Below are 18,384 nucleotides of genomic sequence, written 5' to 3' on the forward strand. Positions count from 1 at the left end.
GTGATTCTACTCCTCTGTTCTGCTCTTGTGAGGCCCCACCTGGAGTACTGCGTTCAGCTCTGAGGCCGCCAGCACAAGAAGAACATGGAAGTATTAGAATGAGTCCAGAGGAGGGCCACAAAGATGATCAAGGGGCTGGAGCACCTCTCCTATGAATGTCTATGAATGGCTGAGAGAGTTGTGGTTCTTCAGCCTGGAGAAGAGAAGGCTCTGAGGAGACCTTATAGCAGCCTTCCAATACTTTAAAGGGGCCTAGAGGAAAGCTGGGGAGGGACTCTTTAACAGGGATTGTGGCGATAGAACAAAGGGTAATTGCTTTAAACTAAAAGAGGGTAGATTTCGATGATATACAAGGAAGAAATTATTTACTATAAGGGTGGTGAGGCACTGGAACAGCTTGCCCAGAGAAGTTGTGGATGCCCCATCCCTGGAAGTTTTTAAGGCCAGGTTGGATGGGGCTTTGAGCAACCTGGTCTAGTGGGAGGTGTCCCTGCCCATGGCTGGGGGGTTGGAACTAGATGATATTTAAGGTCCCTTCTAATCCAAACCGTTCTATGATTCTACATTGCTACTGCTCCCATCACTCAAAGAAAAGCAAAAAACAGAAGTAATCCTTTTTGCAGACACAGTGACAGATGAGCGTGTTTGCAGGACTCCAGCTTAAAAATACAACTGGTTACTGAGGCAAGGAGTAGAACTGGTGAGAGTTTGAGATGGGGATTAACTGTCTTCCTATCAAGTCATCCTGTCATATATAAAGTGCCATATGGAATAATATAAAACAACTCATTATTTTGATGAAAAGTAGATGCTCCAAGTTCCTAAAAAAATCAAAGCTATACTAGAAAATATCTATTTCCAATGAGTCTTACTTACCATGTGCAAAAGTTCTCCTAAAAGAATAGTTGCTCTAACAGATACATGGTCATCACTACTTGTAATTACTTCAACCAGACCCTTCAAAAAAGTTAAAAAAAATACAACACTTAATGTAGGATGTATACAATGTAATGTATTTTATTTTTAATATTTATAGGAGAAAAGTAACAAGCATCTATTTATACTTGAAGTCATCAGTTACCTCTAGAAGTCCATTGTTAATAAAAGCTGAAAGCACTAAAGCCAAATAATTATCCATGAGATCAGGTCTAAGGAGAAAAAAAAGCAAACAGTTTAGAAAGTACATTTCTATTTCTACATTTCTATTTCTGCAAGAGAAAAATGATTATTTTGTCAACAATAACAAAAAACAACAGTTTAGACTGAGTTCATGAAATGCCCACCTTGATTTGGCTCTATAGGGTAATATAGTTTTAGCTTCAGAGGCTACAAAGCCATCAGAAAGTCTCCAGCAGTCCTGAAACCTGCTTGGATCTAAAACAAACAAACAAACAAAATCTCACACACACAAAAACCAACACCCAAAAATGTTAATTATAACACTGGATTTCATAGTGTTATTTTAATGGTTGTGAGTAAATAATAGTTCTTATCAACAGCTATTCCAACAGGTTTTAAATTATAGAAAATTTTATGTCTGAAGGAATCTTCGGTAAGTCATCTAATCCATGCCCTTGCACAAAGTGATGCTAACTTTGAAGCTAGAACAAAGATTTCATCAACCAAAATAATGAAATTTACAATTCAAAAACACATGAAACTTGTTTAACAGAAAACCTTGTAACACCTTGTAAACCTTGTAACACCTTGACACCGTTTCCCACAGCATTCTCCTCAAGAAACTTGCTGCTCGTGGCTTGGACTGGCGTACGCTTAGTTGGGTTAAAAACTGGCTGGATAGCTGGGCCCAAAGAGTCGTGGTGAATGGAGTCAAATCCAGTTGGAGGCCGGTCACTAGTGGCGTTCCCCAGGGCTCGGTACTGGGGCCGGTCCTCTTTAATATTTTTATCGATGATCTGGATGAGGGGATCGAGTGCACCCTCAGTAAGTTTGCAGATGACACCAAGTTAGGTGCATGTGTCGATCTGCTTGAGGGTAGGAAGGCTCTGCAGGAGGATCTGGATAAGCTGGACTGATGGGCTGAGGTCAACTGCATGAAGTTCAACAAGGCCAAGTGCCGGGTCCTGCACCTGGGGCGCAATAACCTCAAGCAGAGCTACAGGCTGGGAGATGAGTGGTTAGAAAGCTGCCATGCAGAGAAGGACCTGGGAGTATTGGTGGATAGTCGGATGAATATGAGCCAGCAGTGTGCTCAGGTGGCCAAGAAGGCCAACAGCATCCTGGCTTGTATAAGAAGCAGTGTGGCCAGCAGGGCTAGGGAAGTGATTGTCCCCCTGTACTCGGCTCTGGTGAGGCCACACCTCGAGTACTGTGTTTGGTTTTGGGCCCCTCACTACAAGAAGGACATCAAGGTGCTTGAAAGAGTCCAGAGAAGGGCGAGAAAGCTGGTGAGGGGTCTGGAGAACAAGTCCTACGAGGAGCGGCTGAGGGAGCTGGGTTTGTTCAGCCTGGAGAAAAGGAGGCTCAGGGGCGACCTTATTGCTCTTTATAAGTACATTAAAGGAGGCTGTATGTAGTGAGGTGAGGGTTGTCCTATTCTCCCACGTGCCTGGTGACAGGACGAGGGGGAACGGGCTAAAGTTGCGCCAGGGGTGTTTTAGGTTGGATATTAGGAAGAACTTCGTTACCGAGAGGGTTGTTAGGCATTGGAATGGGCTGTCCAAGGAAGTGGTGGAGTCACCATCCCTGGAGGTCTTTAAAAGACATTTAGATGTAGAGCTTAGTGATATGGTTTAGTGGAGGACTTGTTAGTGTTAGGTCAGAGGTTGGACTCGATGATCTTGAGGTCTCTTCCAACCTAGACAATTCTGTGATTCTGTGACCTAAAATTTTAAAATGCACATCTGTATATAGCAAAGTTACACGTTTATAACAAAGAATGAAGTATTTATAAGTGCAGAACAAGGATTAAACTTTTATAGTCAAGGCCATGATACACATTTATAACCAGAGTTTGGAAAATGACGGAACATTAAAGTCTGAGACTTGCTCTTTTCATACTTACACTTTTGTGAGACAAAGCAGAGGATATTCTTAAGGTTTACAAAGGAATAATTTTAAACATAAAAGACTAACTTTGCTAAATATAGACATGAAAACACATGCATTTTCCCAAGTAAAAGTAAGTCTGCTGAAGTGCAGCGGGGATAATTAGCACATACACAATATATAGAAAAAGACACTTTTTTAAGACACTTTTCCCACTTTTGAGGGAATAGTGGCTGGAAAGCTGCCCAGTAGAAAGTTCCAAATACCTGGGTGTATTGGTCGATAACCAGCTGAATATGAGCCAGCAGTGTGCCCAGGTGGCCAAGAAGGCCAACAGCATCCTGGCTTGTATCATAAATCGCGTGGCCAGCAGGACTAGGGACGTGATTGTCCCTCTGTACTTGTATCTGATGAGGCCGTACCTCCAATACTGTGTTCAGTTTTAGGCCCCTCACTACAAGAAGGACATTGAGGTGCTGAAGCGTATCCCAAAGAAGGGTAACAAAACTGGTGAAGGGTCTAGAAGTCTTCTAAGAAGCAGTTGAGGGAACTGGGATTGTTTAGCCTAGAAAAAAAGGAGGCTCAGGGGAGACCTTATCACTCCCTACAACTCAAAGGAGGCTATAGTGGGGTGGGGGTTGGTCTCTTCTCCCAAGCAACAAGTGATAGGACAAGAGGAAATAGCCTCAAGTTGCCATTTCCATTGAGGTTTAGGTTGGATATTAGGAAAAAATTCTTCACTGAAAGGGTTGTGAGACATTGGAACAGGCTGCTCAGGGAAGTGGTTGAGTCACCATCCCTAGAGGTATTCAAAAGGCATGTAGATGTGGTGCTTAGTGACATGGTTTAGTGGTGGACTTGGCAGTGCTTGGTTAATGGCTGGACATGATGATCTTGGAAGTCTTTTCCAACCTAAGTGATTCTATGATTCTAATAACTTTTCTGTGACATTCACCAACACTTATACACTGCTAATGCTTTTAACACTTCAAAGAAGTCTAATTTCTAGTATTATACAGTCTTTTGTGTAAATGTTCCATTATGTTCCACTACTGCTCTTCTATCAAACTTACAACTGATATAGTAAGGATGTTAGAAGAAAGTTAGACTTCTAGTAGCTTGATCAACACTTAATTGATGATAAAGGATTTTAAATGGGAGACTTCAGAATACCCAATGAATTCTGTGATGAAACAGTTGATATTGACATAATTTGCAACACAGAGGAAACAGTAAAGGGTTCAAATTTGTAGAAGAGAATAATACACAGAATTATTGCGTGGACTGGTTCCAAATACTTACCTACACTGAGAAGTGCCTCAATAAATTCTTCTGTGACAACAGGGAGAGGAAGGCGAAATATATCATAGAGAACCTCAAGCAGACCTTGCTACAAAAAAAAAAAAAAAAAAAAGGCAGCAATTTTATAGATTCACAAAAAATGGCCTTTTTTTTCACTATTAAAAAAAGAACACCGCAGTTGAGATTTTTATAGTGTGCTAAAATTGGTGTCTCTTTGGGGGTTTCTTTTTTTGATAACATGCTTATTTTCATAATCTAAAGTTAATCTGGAGAAGAAAAGGTGATTGCTCACTTTAGAACTATATTATCACTTTGAATTCTATAGAATCTTAGGCTACTTGGATTACAGTTTTTTACAACAGTTACTGCTGTGACTGTCAACTTATTAGTTTAGGCAGTAATCGGGAAGAAACATTTTTATTCAACTCAAATTTAATGCTTTAAACTCTTAACTACAGTTATTGTGAATTTGCTTTTACTTGCGGCCAGAGCAAAAATTAATTTATGTACTATTGATCTAGTGTGAGTCCATGCAAGTGATGTACCTTTCCTAATGCCTACTTTCTACTTGTAGCAATTAAATATCAGCAGATTGGAGACTTCCACTATACAATGTATAAACAAGAAACAAAATAACTTAAAACCAAGAACAATGTCTGAAAGCATTTTTTTCGGCAGTACCAATTTCACGGTACCTTAATATATTTTTTATTCCACTTAAATCACAATGGAATTCTACAGAGTTCAATATCTATAGAAAATGATAAAAAGGAACTTAGACTAAAATGAAATAAAACAACAACAATAAAAAAAAAACCTTGATTTATTCTCATAGCCTATAATGTATTTCACTGCCATAAATATTAGAGCACATATAAATATTTTATGTGTACTACCTACTACCTTCTGTAGTCTAACGCTTTTTTCCCTTTTTTCTCTTCCATTCCCTTCTATCAGACATGCATGATGTGCCTCAATTCTCTCTTTATGGACACAGAAAAAGCAAGCAGCTTGCTTAAGATTACACAGGAAATTTATAATGGAATTATAGACTCAAAGCTGGGGGTCAAGAAAACTCAAGGCTAGTGGTCTTGTAATTGGTGGCTAGTGGTCTGTATTTAGACCACTAAATTATTAAAAAATTGTAAGAATATGTTAATTAAGACATCCAATATTATTCCTATTTCAGTACTAAATATTTACCACCTACCCGTATTTCCATATTTGGTATACAGAGCACCCCAATAAGAGACTGAATCCCGGAATTCCCAGGTTTGCACAGACTGATAATACCTAAAAAACCATTAAATACATAGTAATATTTCCTCACCAAACACCAAAAAATAAATATTAGACAATGTTAATTTTGATTTCCAGTTTGTATGCAAGCACAGATGATAAAAATTACTGATTAAAATTTTTGACCTTTACATTGTTGTCTTCTAACCAATTTTAATCAATATGTTTAACTGCAAAACCTTGTTCCCTCACTAAAAACTATAGACTATATAAAAACTATATTTTTGCCCTTTCCACTGTGAACAGTCTTTTCAAGTTATCTGCAAAAAAATATTTGCATCAAAGAAACTTCAGAAAGAAAAGACAAAATTGTAAATAAAGAATTAATCTTAAACCTGAAAGATATAGGCAGAACTGTGAGCACTATCTTAACCTAACAAACTATTTAGTTCCTTTCTAATCTCAGGTGAATTCTAAATAACAAGTTTAAATATATTTGGAACGATATCATCTGTGCACTGTTTTTAATCATCTTTTCCCAGATAAACAGCGCTTGTCTCCAGAATTTTTCAACAGCAGAAAGTCCAGACAGGTGTAAATAAATAAATAAAACACCCAAAAAGACAAAACAAAAACCCAACAAAAACAAAACACCCTCAGACTTTTTTGCTATATGCCCTTTTGGAAGACTGACATTGTGAGGACATTTTTGTACCAAAAAACATTTTTAAGATCTTAGCTTCCGACGTAAATAATATAAAAAACAAAACAGAAAGAAAGAACATGTAACAGCAAAAGTACCACAGCAAGTAATGTATTCCAAGACAACTGTTTGTTCAGTCACTTGAACTTTTCAGGCTTATGCTAGTAGTTCTAAGTGTGAATTGGGAAAAATGTAGAAACTGCTTTTTAGAACCTCCAAAGTTGTCACAAACTCTCCAAGTTTCCTCCCCAATCAAGTAAGAACACGTGACTTTTAAAGGATACCTGGATGTTAAATTAAGCTTACTGAATATTTTCAGAACATTAAAAATAATGCAAATAGTCTTGCAATCAAAATGCTTTCTATACAATCTGAATCTTTCCTAAGCATAGCCTGTAAAAATCCTATCCAAAATTTTGTTAGGTGGTCATATCAACTGATTTAGTTTATTTGCAAGACATTGACTTGACTAAAAGAACAAGCAGTCCTTGAGGCAGTAACTCCATGTTAGGTATTATAATATTACAGAGAAGGGATTTAGAAAAATGCAAAAATCTACTTTTTTGATTTAGAAATGTCTTCTACATGAAAAATCCAAAACTATGTCCATATTGGGATTTATCAACTATACCACCTGATAAAAGCAGGTGCTACTGAAACTGTTCTGTTGAAAATTCTTCATATAGACAAATAGATTTCTTATTTACATTGGCAGAACAATCTCAAAGGCTAATTCTTATGATATGAAGCTATTTTCAACAACCTTTCACCCATCAAATGTCAAGCACTACCATCAAGGTACAACTGTATTCTATACACGGTATTCTATACTGAAAAAGCTGCATCTTGTTAGTAGAGTTAGTCAAAAAAAACCTATGTACAAGTCCTCAAATTTGACAATATCAAAACACATTTTAGTACTATTATAGGAAAACACCGATAGAAGATAGACCAAGAGAGACAGATTCTGGGCTTAAATAAACAATTCCTTTACACTGAAATGTCCTTGCCAGTTATCCAACTTAAAACAAACTAACAAAGAAATCTTACCTGCCCATGATCGAAATGCTGCCACTATTCCCATTTTACTAGCTAAGAACCGTGCTTCTCTGTCCTCTCTGTCATATAACAACAAATGTCACAATACACAGTTAATTACTATAAAACAGTGTTATTAACATAGCAAGTAATAAGTAATTAACTGAGATTTTGGATGGAGAACAAAATCAAGACTAAGAAAAATCTTTTATGTAAGTATATATTTGTATGTATATATTATTTAAGCAATATGTACACACATGCAAAGATTAGGATTTTTAAGCATTGTTACTTTTAATTTTCCAATGGAGTTTCTATGGCAGAAGGATCACAAACTAAATATCTATATTTGGTCTATCAGATTAATCACTTTGATGCCCCCACTGAAAGCAAGACTACAGCAGGGGCCTAAGGAATTGGACACTGATTCAGTTACCCAGACCTAAGCATCTACTGCCATTTGATGGTTTAAAAAACAAAACCAACCAAACAACAACAAAAAATGACAAAAACATACACACACATTGTGTAAGTCAAGTTGGAAGTTACCTCAGGAGGTCTCTAATCTAAACTATTGCACAAAGAAGGAGTCAGCTATGAGACCAGACCAGGTTATACTCAGGGCTTCATCCAGTCAAGTCTCAAAAACTTTCAAGGATGAAGGCTACAGGACTTCTCTGGGACAGCCTTTTCCAACTTGACTAGCCTCACAGAAATTTGTTTTTCCTTATATCAGGTTGGAACTTCTCGTTTCGATTTCTCTCTGCTGTTTCTTTTCCTCACACCATGCACCACCATGAAGGGTCTGACTACATCTTCTTGATAACCTCTTCATAGGTATTAGAAAGGATGTTCCCTAAGCTTCCCCTCACAGGATGTGCTCTAGCTCCCTGACCATCTTGAGCTGGGAGGCTCAAAACTGGATGCAGTGGTTTGCGTGAATTTTAACAAATACAAAATAGAAGAGAATAATCACATCCTTCAACCTGCTGGCTATGTATAGCTCAACATACTGTCAACTTTAGCCACCTGGGCACACTGTCTTACCAGAACTTCTCCCTGCCTAGTCAGGCCCACAGCCCACTTCATTGTGTTGTGCTTCCTACCAGGCACAGAACTCTGCATCTGCCCTTGCTGAATTTCATCAGGTTCCTTTTGGCCCACTCTTCCAGACTAAAGTCTCTCTGGATGTCATTGATGTCCTTAACTCTATCAACTGTTCTCCCCAGTTTATCATCTGTAAACTTCATAAGAGTGCAGTCCATCCCCTCCTCCAGGTTACCGATGAAGGTGGTTTCAGGACAGGTTTCAAACTAGACCCCTGTGGTACTCCACTTGTTACCGGCCCCCAGGCACAGTAAAATGCCTTAACTACTACCCTCTGAGCCTGAACATACAACCATCAAACATAAAACCAGCTCAAATATAAACTCCCTATTGTGGATGTTTAAAGCAAGATAAAAAGAAACTCATACCTGAAGTAAGAAATGATTGTGAAAACTTTTTATTAAAGTGAAAGAAATATAATGGGGAAGGAAAGACGGGTAAACCTAGTTTTTCCCTTTTGAAATCTTAATTCCTAACAATGTTTTAGGAAGTTGCATTCTAACCAGCTATCGTATTCAACTTCAAATAGTTTAGTAATAGCTCACTGCTTTTATTTTGCCAATTTGGAAAGAAAAACAGTTTAATTACAATACCATGAACACAACTGGCAGCACAAGTACCAGCCCTTACACTTACTTGAGTTGTCCTTCTGCTGTGTCTGGATTATGTCTGTAGTGAAAATCTGTGTAAGGAGCTAGAATTCGCTAAACAAAAAGAAAGACATGCATTACTTTCAGATGAGAATACAGTTAATGGGTTTTGTTCTTTCATCAGTCCCACTCCAATTTGTCATGTTATTCCTTCTTTATAAATCATTATTGTCTTGGCCTAAAACGTTTTAAACATTTTGCATGAACAGAGTGAAACCCAAAGTGAAAATTAAACATTTTTATTACTAATACAGTGTTTAATTTCTGTTACTAAATAAGTAAAGTTGAACCCACCTCTAATTCTACATCTGCTCGCACATACTGTCTGGTCTTTGGATGATTAATGAGGTGCAAAACTGTAGTTACCAGAACCTCATTTATTCGGCTAAGCTGACAATCGATCACATTTTTCAAGATGGTATTTAAACCACCCTGAAGAGCCACCACCTCGGGATTCTGAAGTGCTAAATGAAGAAAAATAAGTGACTTCAATGAGTGATAGGAAAGAAAATATTTCAAGACTTCCAATATACGTACTAAACAGCAAGCGTCTTATCTTTTTCTTCCTGAACACTGCTGAGGAACAAATAAAACTTTTAATGGAACTGACATTAGCAATGAAATGATATTTTGGATTAATTTATCATCAAATAAAATTCTGAACAGGCAGTCACCGTAGTGCACTGATTTCCCAGCTTATTTCCAAACAAGTTTTCATACAGTAGAGCCAAGATTTCCCCACAAAAATATTTTGTACATCACTGGACTGCCATGGATAAAAATATTTATTCTAGAATATAAAAGACTAACAGATTACTTATTTCTTTAAAACAGTGTGGTAGTATCACACTGCTGACTAGCTAAACTCAACCACACTGCTCTCTCACTCCCCCTCCTCAAAGGAAGAGGGGGAGAAAATACAATGGAAAAGGGATCAAGGATTAAGATAAGGACAGGGACCCTTCATCTCTTCCTCTCCTTCTCGGTCACTCTCTGCCCCTGCTCTAACGTGGGGTCCTTCCCATGGGATGCCATCCTTCCCAAAAAGATCCTGCATGGGCTTCCCACAGGCAGCAGCTCTTCAAGAACTGCTCTAATATGGGTCCATACCACGAGGTCCATTCTTCAGGAATGGACTGCTCTCACATGGGTCCCCTGTGGGTGGCAGCTCCTACTTGATCACCTGCCCCTGTGGGGATTCCTCTCCGTGGGCTGCAGGGGAACTTCTGCTCTGGCACCTGGAGTGCCTCCTCCCCTTCCTTCTTCACTGACCTTGGTGTCTGCAGGGCTGTTTATCACTCCTCTCTCCCAGCTGCTGTTGCGCAGCAGTTTTTTCCCTTTCTTAAGTATGTTCTCCCAGAGGCACAACCAATGTCATTCACTGGCTTGGCTCTGGCCAGCAGCGGGTCACTTTTGGAGCCATCTGGAACTGGCCCTTATCTAACATGGAACAGCTTCTGGACTCTTCTCACAGAGGCCACCCCTGCAGCCCCTCTGCTACCAAAACCTTGTCATGTAAGCCTGATACAAACGGAAGACTGCATCTTGAAAAAGCTGAAGTTATTTCAGACATTGATACAAAACTGAAAATACTTTAAAAATCAATACCCACACACATGTATAGGGATTTAGTATAGATCACTGTCCAAGTAACTTTTACATAGACACAAATACTGATTTCCAGAAGACAGCTAACTACAGTACTCGTAAAAAAAAATTAAGGAAAATATTTTGTAGTTCTCTGAGCACTGTTACATTTGATAACACTTCATGTATGGATTTCTCACTATTTCCAATCCATTAATTTTAGAAAAATCAACCTTAGCAAGGAAACATTTTTAAGGTAACACAAAAATTGAAATTTTCAAGTACTTCACTTAAGAGATTTCCATTTTAAGTTGAAGTGATTTTGGTTTATATTAAACTAATGACTAAACCTATGAAATCACACAGAATCACAGAATGGCCAAGGTTGGAAGGGACCTCTGAAGATCATCTAGTCCAACCCCCCTGCCAAGCAGGATCACTTAGAGCACATTGTGCAGGATGGCATCCAGGCATGTTTTGAATATCTCCAGAGAAGGAGATTCCACAGCCTTTCTGGGCAACCTGTCCCAGTGCTCTGTCACCCTCACAGTAAAGAAATGCCCTCTCACATTCAGCCGGAACTTCCTGTGCTTCAGTTTGTGCCCATTGCCTCTTGTCCTGTCGCTGGGCACAACTGAAAAGAGACCGTCTCTATCCTCTTGACACCCTCCCCTCAGATATTTATACATATTGATGAGGTCTCCCCTCAGTCTTCTCTTTTCCAGGCTAAACGGGCCCAGTTCTCTCAGCCTGTCCTTGTATGACAGGTACTCCAGTCCTCTAATAATCAATGGAAATTAAGAACATCAAACATCTGATTCCTTAGTTATTAAACAAATCCTCTTTATTATTTGAATAAAATATATTTAATATGAACTCACAGAAGAGAATCCCTTAGAAAACCGATGACAACCATGTAAAGTTTTCTTAATTAGCTTCCAGTTATCTTACCCAGTTCACAGATAATGGCTATACATGCTCGAACCATTCTGTCTCTTTCTTGAAGACCATCATTTCCAACTGCTATCAAAGAATTAGTAATAGAGCTGGGGAACAATGAAGCATTCACAGTGATCATCTGCCAAAAATGAAAGAAAAAACCCTCTGGTTTCTTCATATTTCTTTAAACGTACTCACAAATTCACCAGCATTCTGTTTTCTAGATAAAACTTGACAAACCATTCCATATATTACTTACTCATATCCTGCAAATAATAAAATTATTTCTATTGTTCTTGAAACTCTGTTTAACTTACTTTACCATTCTCTTCCTGCTTGCTTTTTATTTTTATCTCATCATAATATAAAAATAAAAAAGACAACTGTTTAGAAAGAGCTATTGCTGCCTTTTTCAGATCATTTCCAATAATTTCTTTAGCAACAGAGAACACTATCCACTGACAAAGAGCAGATTACAAACTCTTCTAGAAGATTAATTCATAATGCATTAGATTCTTCAATACCTATTCAACTGTTTCATTAGCTAAGACTGACCTCTCATGATTTATAGGGAACCTCCTTCTGCACACAAGAGAAGTTGCAGACTATAAAAAAGGACAGTCAACAAAAGATACTGCTACAGAATTTGGAAGGCAACTACCAGTAACAGCTCTGAATCCTCTTGTATAGTACCTAATCTTCTTAGAACTGCAGTGTAATTCAGCTTTATCATCTTATATAGCTACATCGCAAAAAAAATCTTAAGAGTGAAAAGATGAAACCAGACCTACTTTCATTAATCATTAGTGATTAAGAGATAAAACCCATTTACAACAAATTTGACACAAAATAGAACAGTTTTTAACTGCCAACGTTCCTTTACACTACTGAAGAACTCCTGTGCCATGGAAATCCTCAGCTACTAGTTTAAGAATTTAAACCAGATTAAGGAGCAAGACCACATGCACACATTAAAGGAAAAACAAAACAAAACAAACAAACAAACAAACAAAAAAACCCACCACCCCAAATACCCAAATAAGGCTTTGACTACAAAGGCTGAGTAGCTATCTATTCACATTTTTTCATAGTTTGCTAAAATTAAATATGCATATCCTATATACTATGGAATATGAACATTGCTGGCGTTAAACAGATGTATTACTAAGGGGAAACAGTTGTGTTTTTTTTTGTTTGTTTGTTTTGTTTTGTTTTTGTCTGACTGATTTAAAAGGGAACAATATAATTTCATAACATATCACATTTTTTCTACTAATGAAAAAAATGAGATGAGAAAAAATGCTCAAGGAAAGACTGATTTCTTTTAACATTCAACTCCAAGTATTTTAGTAGAGTAAATACAAGTTTTGCATTTGTTTTCATTCTGCTCTATAAACTTAAATGCAATTTTGAAGACCAAGGACAGGTGATGCAAGATAACTTATAAGCAACTATGATGAAGTAACAAAGACTATGAAGTCAGCCTTTAAAGATTCCTTTAAAAAAAATTTTAAAAAAAGAAGGCAGTTCATATATATACTTCACCCCACTTCTGCTTTGAAAATAAAACATTCTACCTCTTAAATTATTAAAAAATGGACAAACTGACTTTGATTAGATGGAGAAATGCTTTTTGAAGCAACTTTATACCATTGGTCTCATGGCTGAAGACACTGTTAAATTACAAAGCTCTCACTAGGAGACACTGCCCCACAGAGAGCAGTCAAAAGAGAATACAAGCACTCAAAGCCCTCAAAAAAGTTTAAAAAGTGTAAAGTTGTTTTTCTTTTCTCTTCCTCTACTACTTTAACCTGCACATTTTTTTTAAAAAAAGTTTACCACTAAGTGCCTTTATAAATTCAGAAAACGACTAATATTTTACATATTGTTCTTCTCCTCTATGAAAAGGATGAGAAGAAAGTGAGAGAATGTTTTAATTTTAAAGTTTTATATCTATACTATTCTTACACAGGAATATTTACTATCAAAAATGAGGTAAAGAATTTTGTCCGGACTTTAGAACAGAAATCAACAGCTCTTATATGCTGATGGGACCCAGTTCAGTTCTTCCACAGCTCACTAGTAAACACCATCTTCTGAATGAATTAATTAACTCTGCCTGATTGTAATATTTGCCATCCATTCTCCTCTCCTAGACCTTTATATACTTTTTTTAGGAATCCTAAAAACCACTGAGTCTGAGCCAAATAAAGCCAAATCATTACAAATGTGTTTCCATTCCATCTTCAGATTTAAGTTATTCTGGCCCTATAGTGATGTTTTCTTTAAACCAGATTAACAAATAACATTTGTAAATGGTGACTTCCTCAAGGACCTGTGCCACTGATACAGATGATCCATCCTTTTTTGTTGTTGTTGTTCTTTTATTTTTTTCTTTTTTAGCTTTAAAACTGTTTTTAACAATTGTGCCAATCAAACACATTGTTTCTTCTGTAAAATAGAAATGAAGTGAGCTCATTTTAAGAAAAGAAATTGCATATCAAACCTCCATATTTTCAACCTAAATATATACATATGTACACGCACCAAAAAAAACACAAAACACAAACAGATTAAACACTGTGCTCCTGTGAAACAATTCTTCCAACTACTTCAAACTTTACCTGAGTTTTTAAGATGCTCAGTAAAGAGTACAAGCAAGATAAAAAACAGCAAAATCCAATACAAAGGCAGACTACTATAATCACCTAAGAAAATAGCTTCAGTAGCTGTAATACACTATTTTCTCTAGGATCAACTTGAAAATGCAGCTACCACAACTTCAAACATCTCATGTCCATGGGTACATGGTACAGTAATCAGCAAAGACTAACTTATTGCATAACAGAAAAAAGGGGAAAGGGAAAGGGAAGATGGATAACACCAGCCTCCACAGATAAAGCAATAAGGCTGAAAGCATTCCTTTAATTGCAATGGCAATTTTACTTCTAAGTGGCAGAAAATCTCCAGTCCTTCATTCACAGGTGTTTAATGACACTATACAATGAAGTTAAATCATTAGATGATACTTAATAATGTGGTTCTTATACCCTTGCACTCATCATTTGATGAGCTGTTCCCAAATCTTGTTCAGTTTTACCTCTATCAAAACAAAATTACCTGGATTTTTCTAGATTACTCAAGATTCTCAGTCATAAGAGATTAAAATCAAAATAAGTCTCAGCACTAGCTTTCTTTCTCTCTCTTTTTTTTTTTTTTGAATTAACAGCTATAATTTCTTCTCATATGATAAAATAAGACTGTGTGAAAAAGAACTGCTGATGGAGAAAACCTGGAATCAGTACAGCTGACTGATATAGCTAGTTAGACCATATATAGTTAGATTTTACCTTTCTGACTAATCGAAGTGCTTGTGTTCTTTCTACTTCATTACTCTGTTGTATGTCAATGCACCTAAAATAAGTTAAAAACATGTTTTGTTTATAACAACATTAACTTTCACCTTAACTGTTAACATCTCTCATTAATATTCATGCAACTAAATAAAGAGAATAAAAATATTATGAATTATTGTTTTAAAAAATGCTTTTCAGCAAATATATTCATGATTAGTTAATTAGTTTCAATTTATATTATATTATATTTATATTATTTACAGTTATTTTCATTATAAGTAAATCACTAAAATGCTCTCAAATATACAATGACAAGGCATAACACCTCCAACAATTCTGAGCTAGCTACACCTGTCATTTCAAATAAGCCTAAATAAAAGCATTCATATTTCAAATCAACATTCTATGCATTCTCAGATCAGAAAAGTCCATTTGCCCTAACAAAATTTAACAGCACACTAAAACTGTGTGTGTGTGTGTACATATACATGTAAAAAAAAAAACCACACACACACACATATATCAGTATATTAAATGCAAAATTATTTTAACAAAGGAAGCACTAGAAATGATGATAATTAGATCTAGTCACCATACTGACCTTATTATCTCATTGTTAGTTTGCCCTTTGGTATCTTTCTGTTGTGGTATGGGTTAGATAAATTCTTGGGCATGAACAACATTTTCATCCTGACATTGTACTAGAGGCTCTACTCTATGGTGATGATACAAAGAATCGAAACAAACCCCACAAAACAATTTAAGACATGAAAATTACTAAAGTCCCGACCTTCTAATAATACCATAAAGTAATTTATAATTAATGACATTTATGATTCAGAAACATATTTTGTGCATCTAATTTTTTAGATTATTCATAGTAGATCATGTATTAGGATATCACTTTATTTGGATTAGAAGGTGTGATGTATTATGAATCCAACATTTTAAAGAATTAGATTATTCATACTGAATAAAACAGGCTATTATAAAGCTGCATATCAAGAATATAAGAGGATATGAAACCATCTTTTCAAACCTGTCTCAACCATGAAAAATAAGTGATTTACAATTTTACAATTTACAACAAGAAGGGAAAATTACCTTGCTATCAAGTAATCCACTTTCAACTTCAGCACCTTCTGGAGAATACTGGAGTCTCGAATGAGATAGCGAAGGGCTCGCAATCCTGCTGCTCGCACCTCTTTTGCTTCATTTAGTAAAGCTAACCGCAGACTACAATGAAGGAAACAAAGGAGGTAAACAATTATATAGCAGCAGATAGACTTCACCATCAGACATGAAACTACTACATACTCATTTAAAATAAAAGTCTGATTTTTAAAGAGAAATATTCTGCATTAATTTTCTGTTTCTGAGATACTTACCTGTGCAGCCTAGAAGGCAAACCCTCACCTTGCTAACAGATCTAGACAATATATTAATCTGTAGAAAGACACAGATCGTTTTCCCCCCTTAAAATATATATATATATATATATAAATAGTTTGTACACCCCTGAAATTATATATGACTAAATGGTATATGACTTGCTATTTTACAAAACAGCTGACCAAAATATGAGTCTGTCGTGATTCCGCTCGAGTGGGCAGCCGAGCTCCACCACAGCCGCTTTCTCACTCCCCCTCCTCAAAGAGGAATGGGGAGAAAATATGTGAAAAGGGCTCAAGGATTGAGATAAGGACGAGAAAATCACGCAATAATTATTGTAATGGGCAAAACAGACTCGGCATAAGGAGATAGTAAGATTTATTGCCTACAACTAACAAGCGAGAGAAGTGAGAAAACAAAGGAAAAAAAAAACAAAAGCACCTTCCCCCCATCCACCCTCTTCCACCTCCTCCCCCTGAGCGGCGCAGGGGAACGGGGGAATGGGGGTTATGGTCAGTCTACAGCACTTCTTCTCTGCCGCTCCTTCTCGGTCACTCTTGTCCCCTGTACTGTGGGGTCCCACCCACGGGATGCAGTCCTTGATGAACTGATCCGGCGTGGGCTTCCCACAGGCAGCAGCTCTTTCAGAACTGCTCCAGATATGGGTCCGTACCACGGGGTCCATCCCTCAGGAGAAAACTGCTCCAACCTGGCTCCCCTATGGGCAGCAGCTCCTGCCAGGTCACCTGCTCCTGCGTGGTCTTCTCTCCACAGGCTACAGGTCCGGCCCGGAATCTGCTCCGGCAGGGGTCTTCCACAGGCGGCAGCCTCCGTTGGTGCAGGGCCACCTGCTCCACCGTGGTCTCCTCCACGGGCTGCAGCATGGAACCCTGCTCCACCGTGGTACTCCATGGGCTGCAGGGGGACATCCTGCTTCACCATGGTCCTCACCACAGGCCGCAGGGGACTTCTGCTCCGGCGCCTGGAGCACCTCTCCCACCCCCCTACACTGACCTTGGCACCTGCAAAGCTGTTCTCTCACTCCCGGCTGCTGTCTGGCGCAGCGTTTTTTTCCCTGTCTTAAATATGCTCTCACAGAGGCGCAAACAACATCACTTATTGGCTCAGATCTGGAAAACAATGGGGCCCTTCCCAAACATGGGGCAGCTTCTAGATCTTTCTCACAGAAACCACCCCTATAGCCCCCTGCTACCAAAACCTTGCCACGTAAATCCACTACAGAGTCCTAAAAAAGTAACCTAATTTAGTTAAAATTTTCTAGAAGATAAACAGGTAGACAGTATTTCTTCCACTGCTACACTGTTAATCCATAGACATAGATCTTCAAAACATGTCTTAACACCTAATTGAGACAAATTTGCATCTTAACTAATTATATGCACGACTTTCTAAAGATGAACCACTCTCTAAAGATATTACAGTACAAGTATGTTTACATGACAAATAAAAATCAAAAGAAAATATGTAATTTAAGCAGCCTTACATAGCATAAATTTCTACACATTTCATTTCAGAATACAATCAAAATGTATTTCTCTTTACAGATTTTGAAAGTGCTTTGCTTTCATCAAGATGACCTCTCCTAACTGTCATGATAATGGAATTCCTAAATACACCGGCGAGGTGTAGTGGTTTTACTCGGGTGGGCAGCCGAGCTCCACCACAACTGCTCTCTAACTCCCATTCCTCAAAGGGAAAGGGGGGAGAAAACATGATGCAAAGGGCTCAAGGGTTGAGATAAGGGCAGGGAGATCGCTCAACAATTATCGTGACGGACAAAACAGACTCAGAGTAGGGAGATAGTAAGATTTATTGCCTAACAGGCTAGAGAAATGAGAAACAAAGGAAAGAAACCAAAAGCACCTTCCCCCCATCCGCCCTCTTCCACCTCCTCCCCCAAGCGGCACAGGGGAATACACCACCAGGCCCATATATTGGGCACCACCAATCAAAACTTGGATAAAACAGCCCTTCTTTTCGGTCTGTCACGCACTTCGTTCGTCTCCGCCCACTCCCCTCACGAATAATACGGAACCGCAGA

General features: G+C 37.9%; 1 protein-coding gene across 1 annotated transcript in view; it reads right to left on the reverse strand.

Moving 5' to 3' along the window:
- The window catches only part of LOC309889427 (rapamycin-insensitive companion of mTOR-like), a gene marked incomplete at its 3' end in the record, with an annotated part of 222,386 nt that overhangs the window by 73,219 nt on the left and 130,783 nt on the right, over positions 1–18,384 (reverse strand). The window contains exons 5-15 of the mRNA XM_082782263.1: positions 16,035–16,166; positions 14,925–14,988; positions 11,587–11,713; positions 9,343–9,512; positions 9,035–9,102; positions 7,304–7,371; positions 5,522–5,604; positions 4,312–4,399; positions 1,284–1,374; positions 1,082–1,148; positions 877–957 (exon numbers count right to left, since the gene is read on the reverse strand). Coding sequence (XP_082638389.1) covers positions 877–957; positions 1,082–1,148; positions 1,284–1,374; positions 4,312–4,399; positions 5,522–5,604; positions 7,304–7,371; positions 9,035–9,102; positions 9,343–9,512; positions 11,587–11,713; positions 14,925–14,988; positions 16,035–16,166 — 1,039 coding nt within the window. The remainder of the gene's footprint in view (positions 1–876; positions 958–1,081; positions 1,149–1,283; positions 1,375–4,311; positions 4,400–5,521; positions 5,605–7,303; positions 7,372–9,034; positions 9,103–9,342; positions 9,513–11,586; positions 11,714–14,924; positions 14,989–16,034; positions 16,167–18,384) is intronic.

This window comes from Aythya marila (assembly GCF_965140915.1).
Source record: "Aythya marila genome assembly, chromosome: W".
Classification (NCBI taxonomy): Eukaryota; Metazoa; Chordata; class Aves; order Anseriformes; family Anatidae; genus Aythya; species Aythya marila.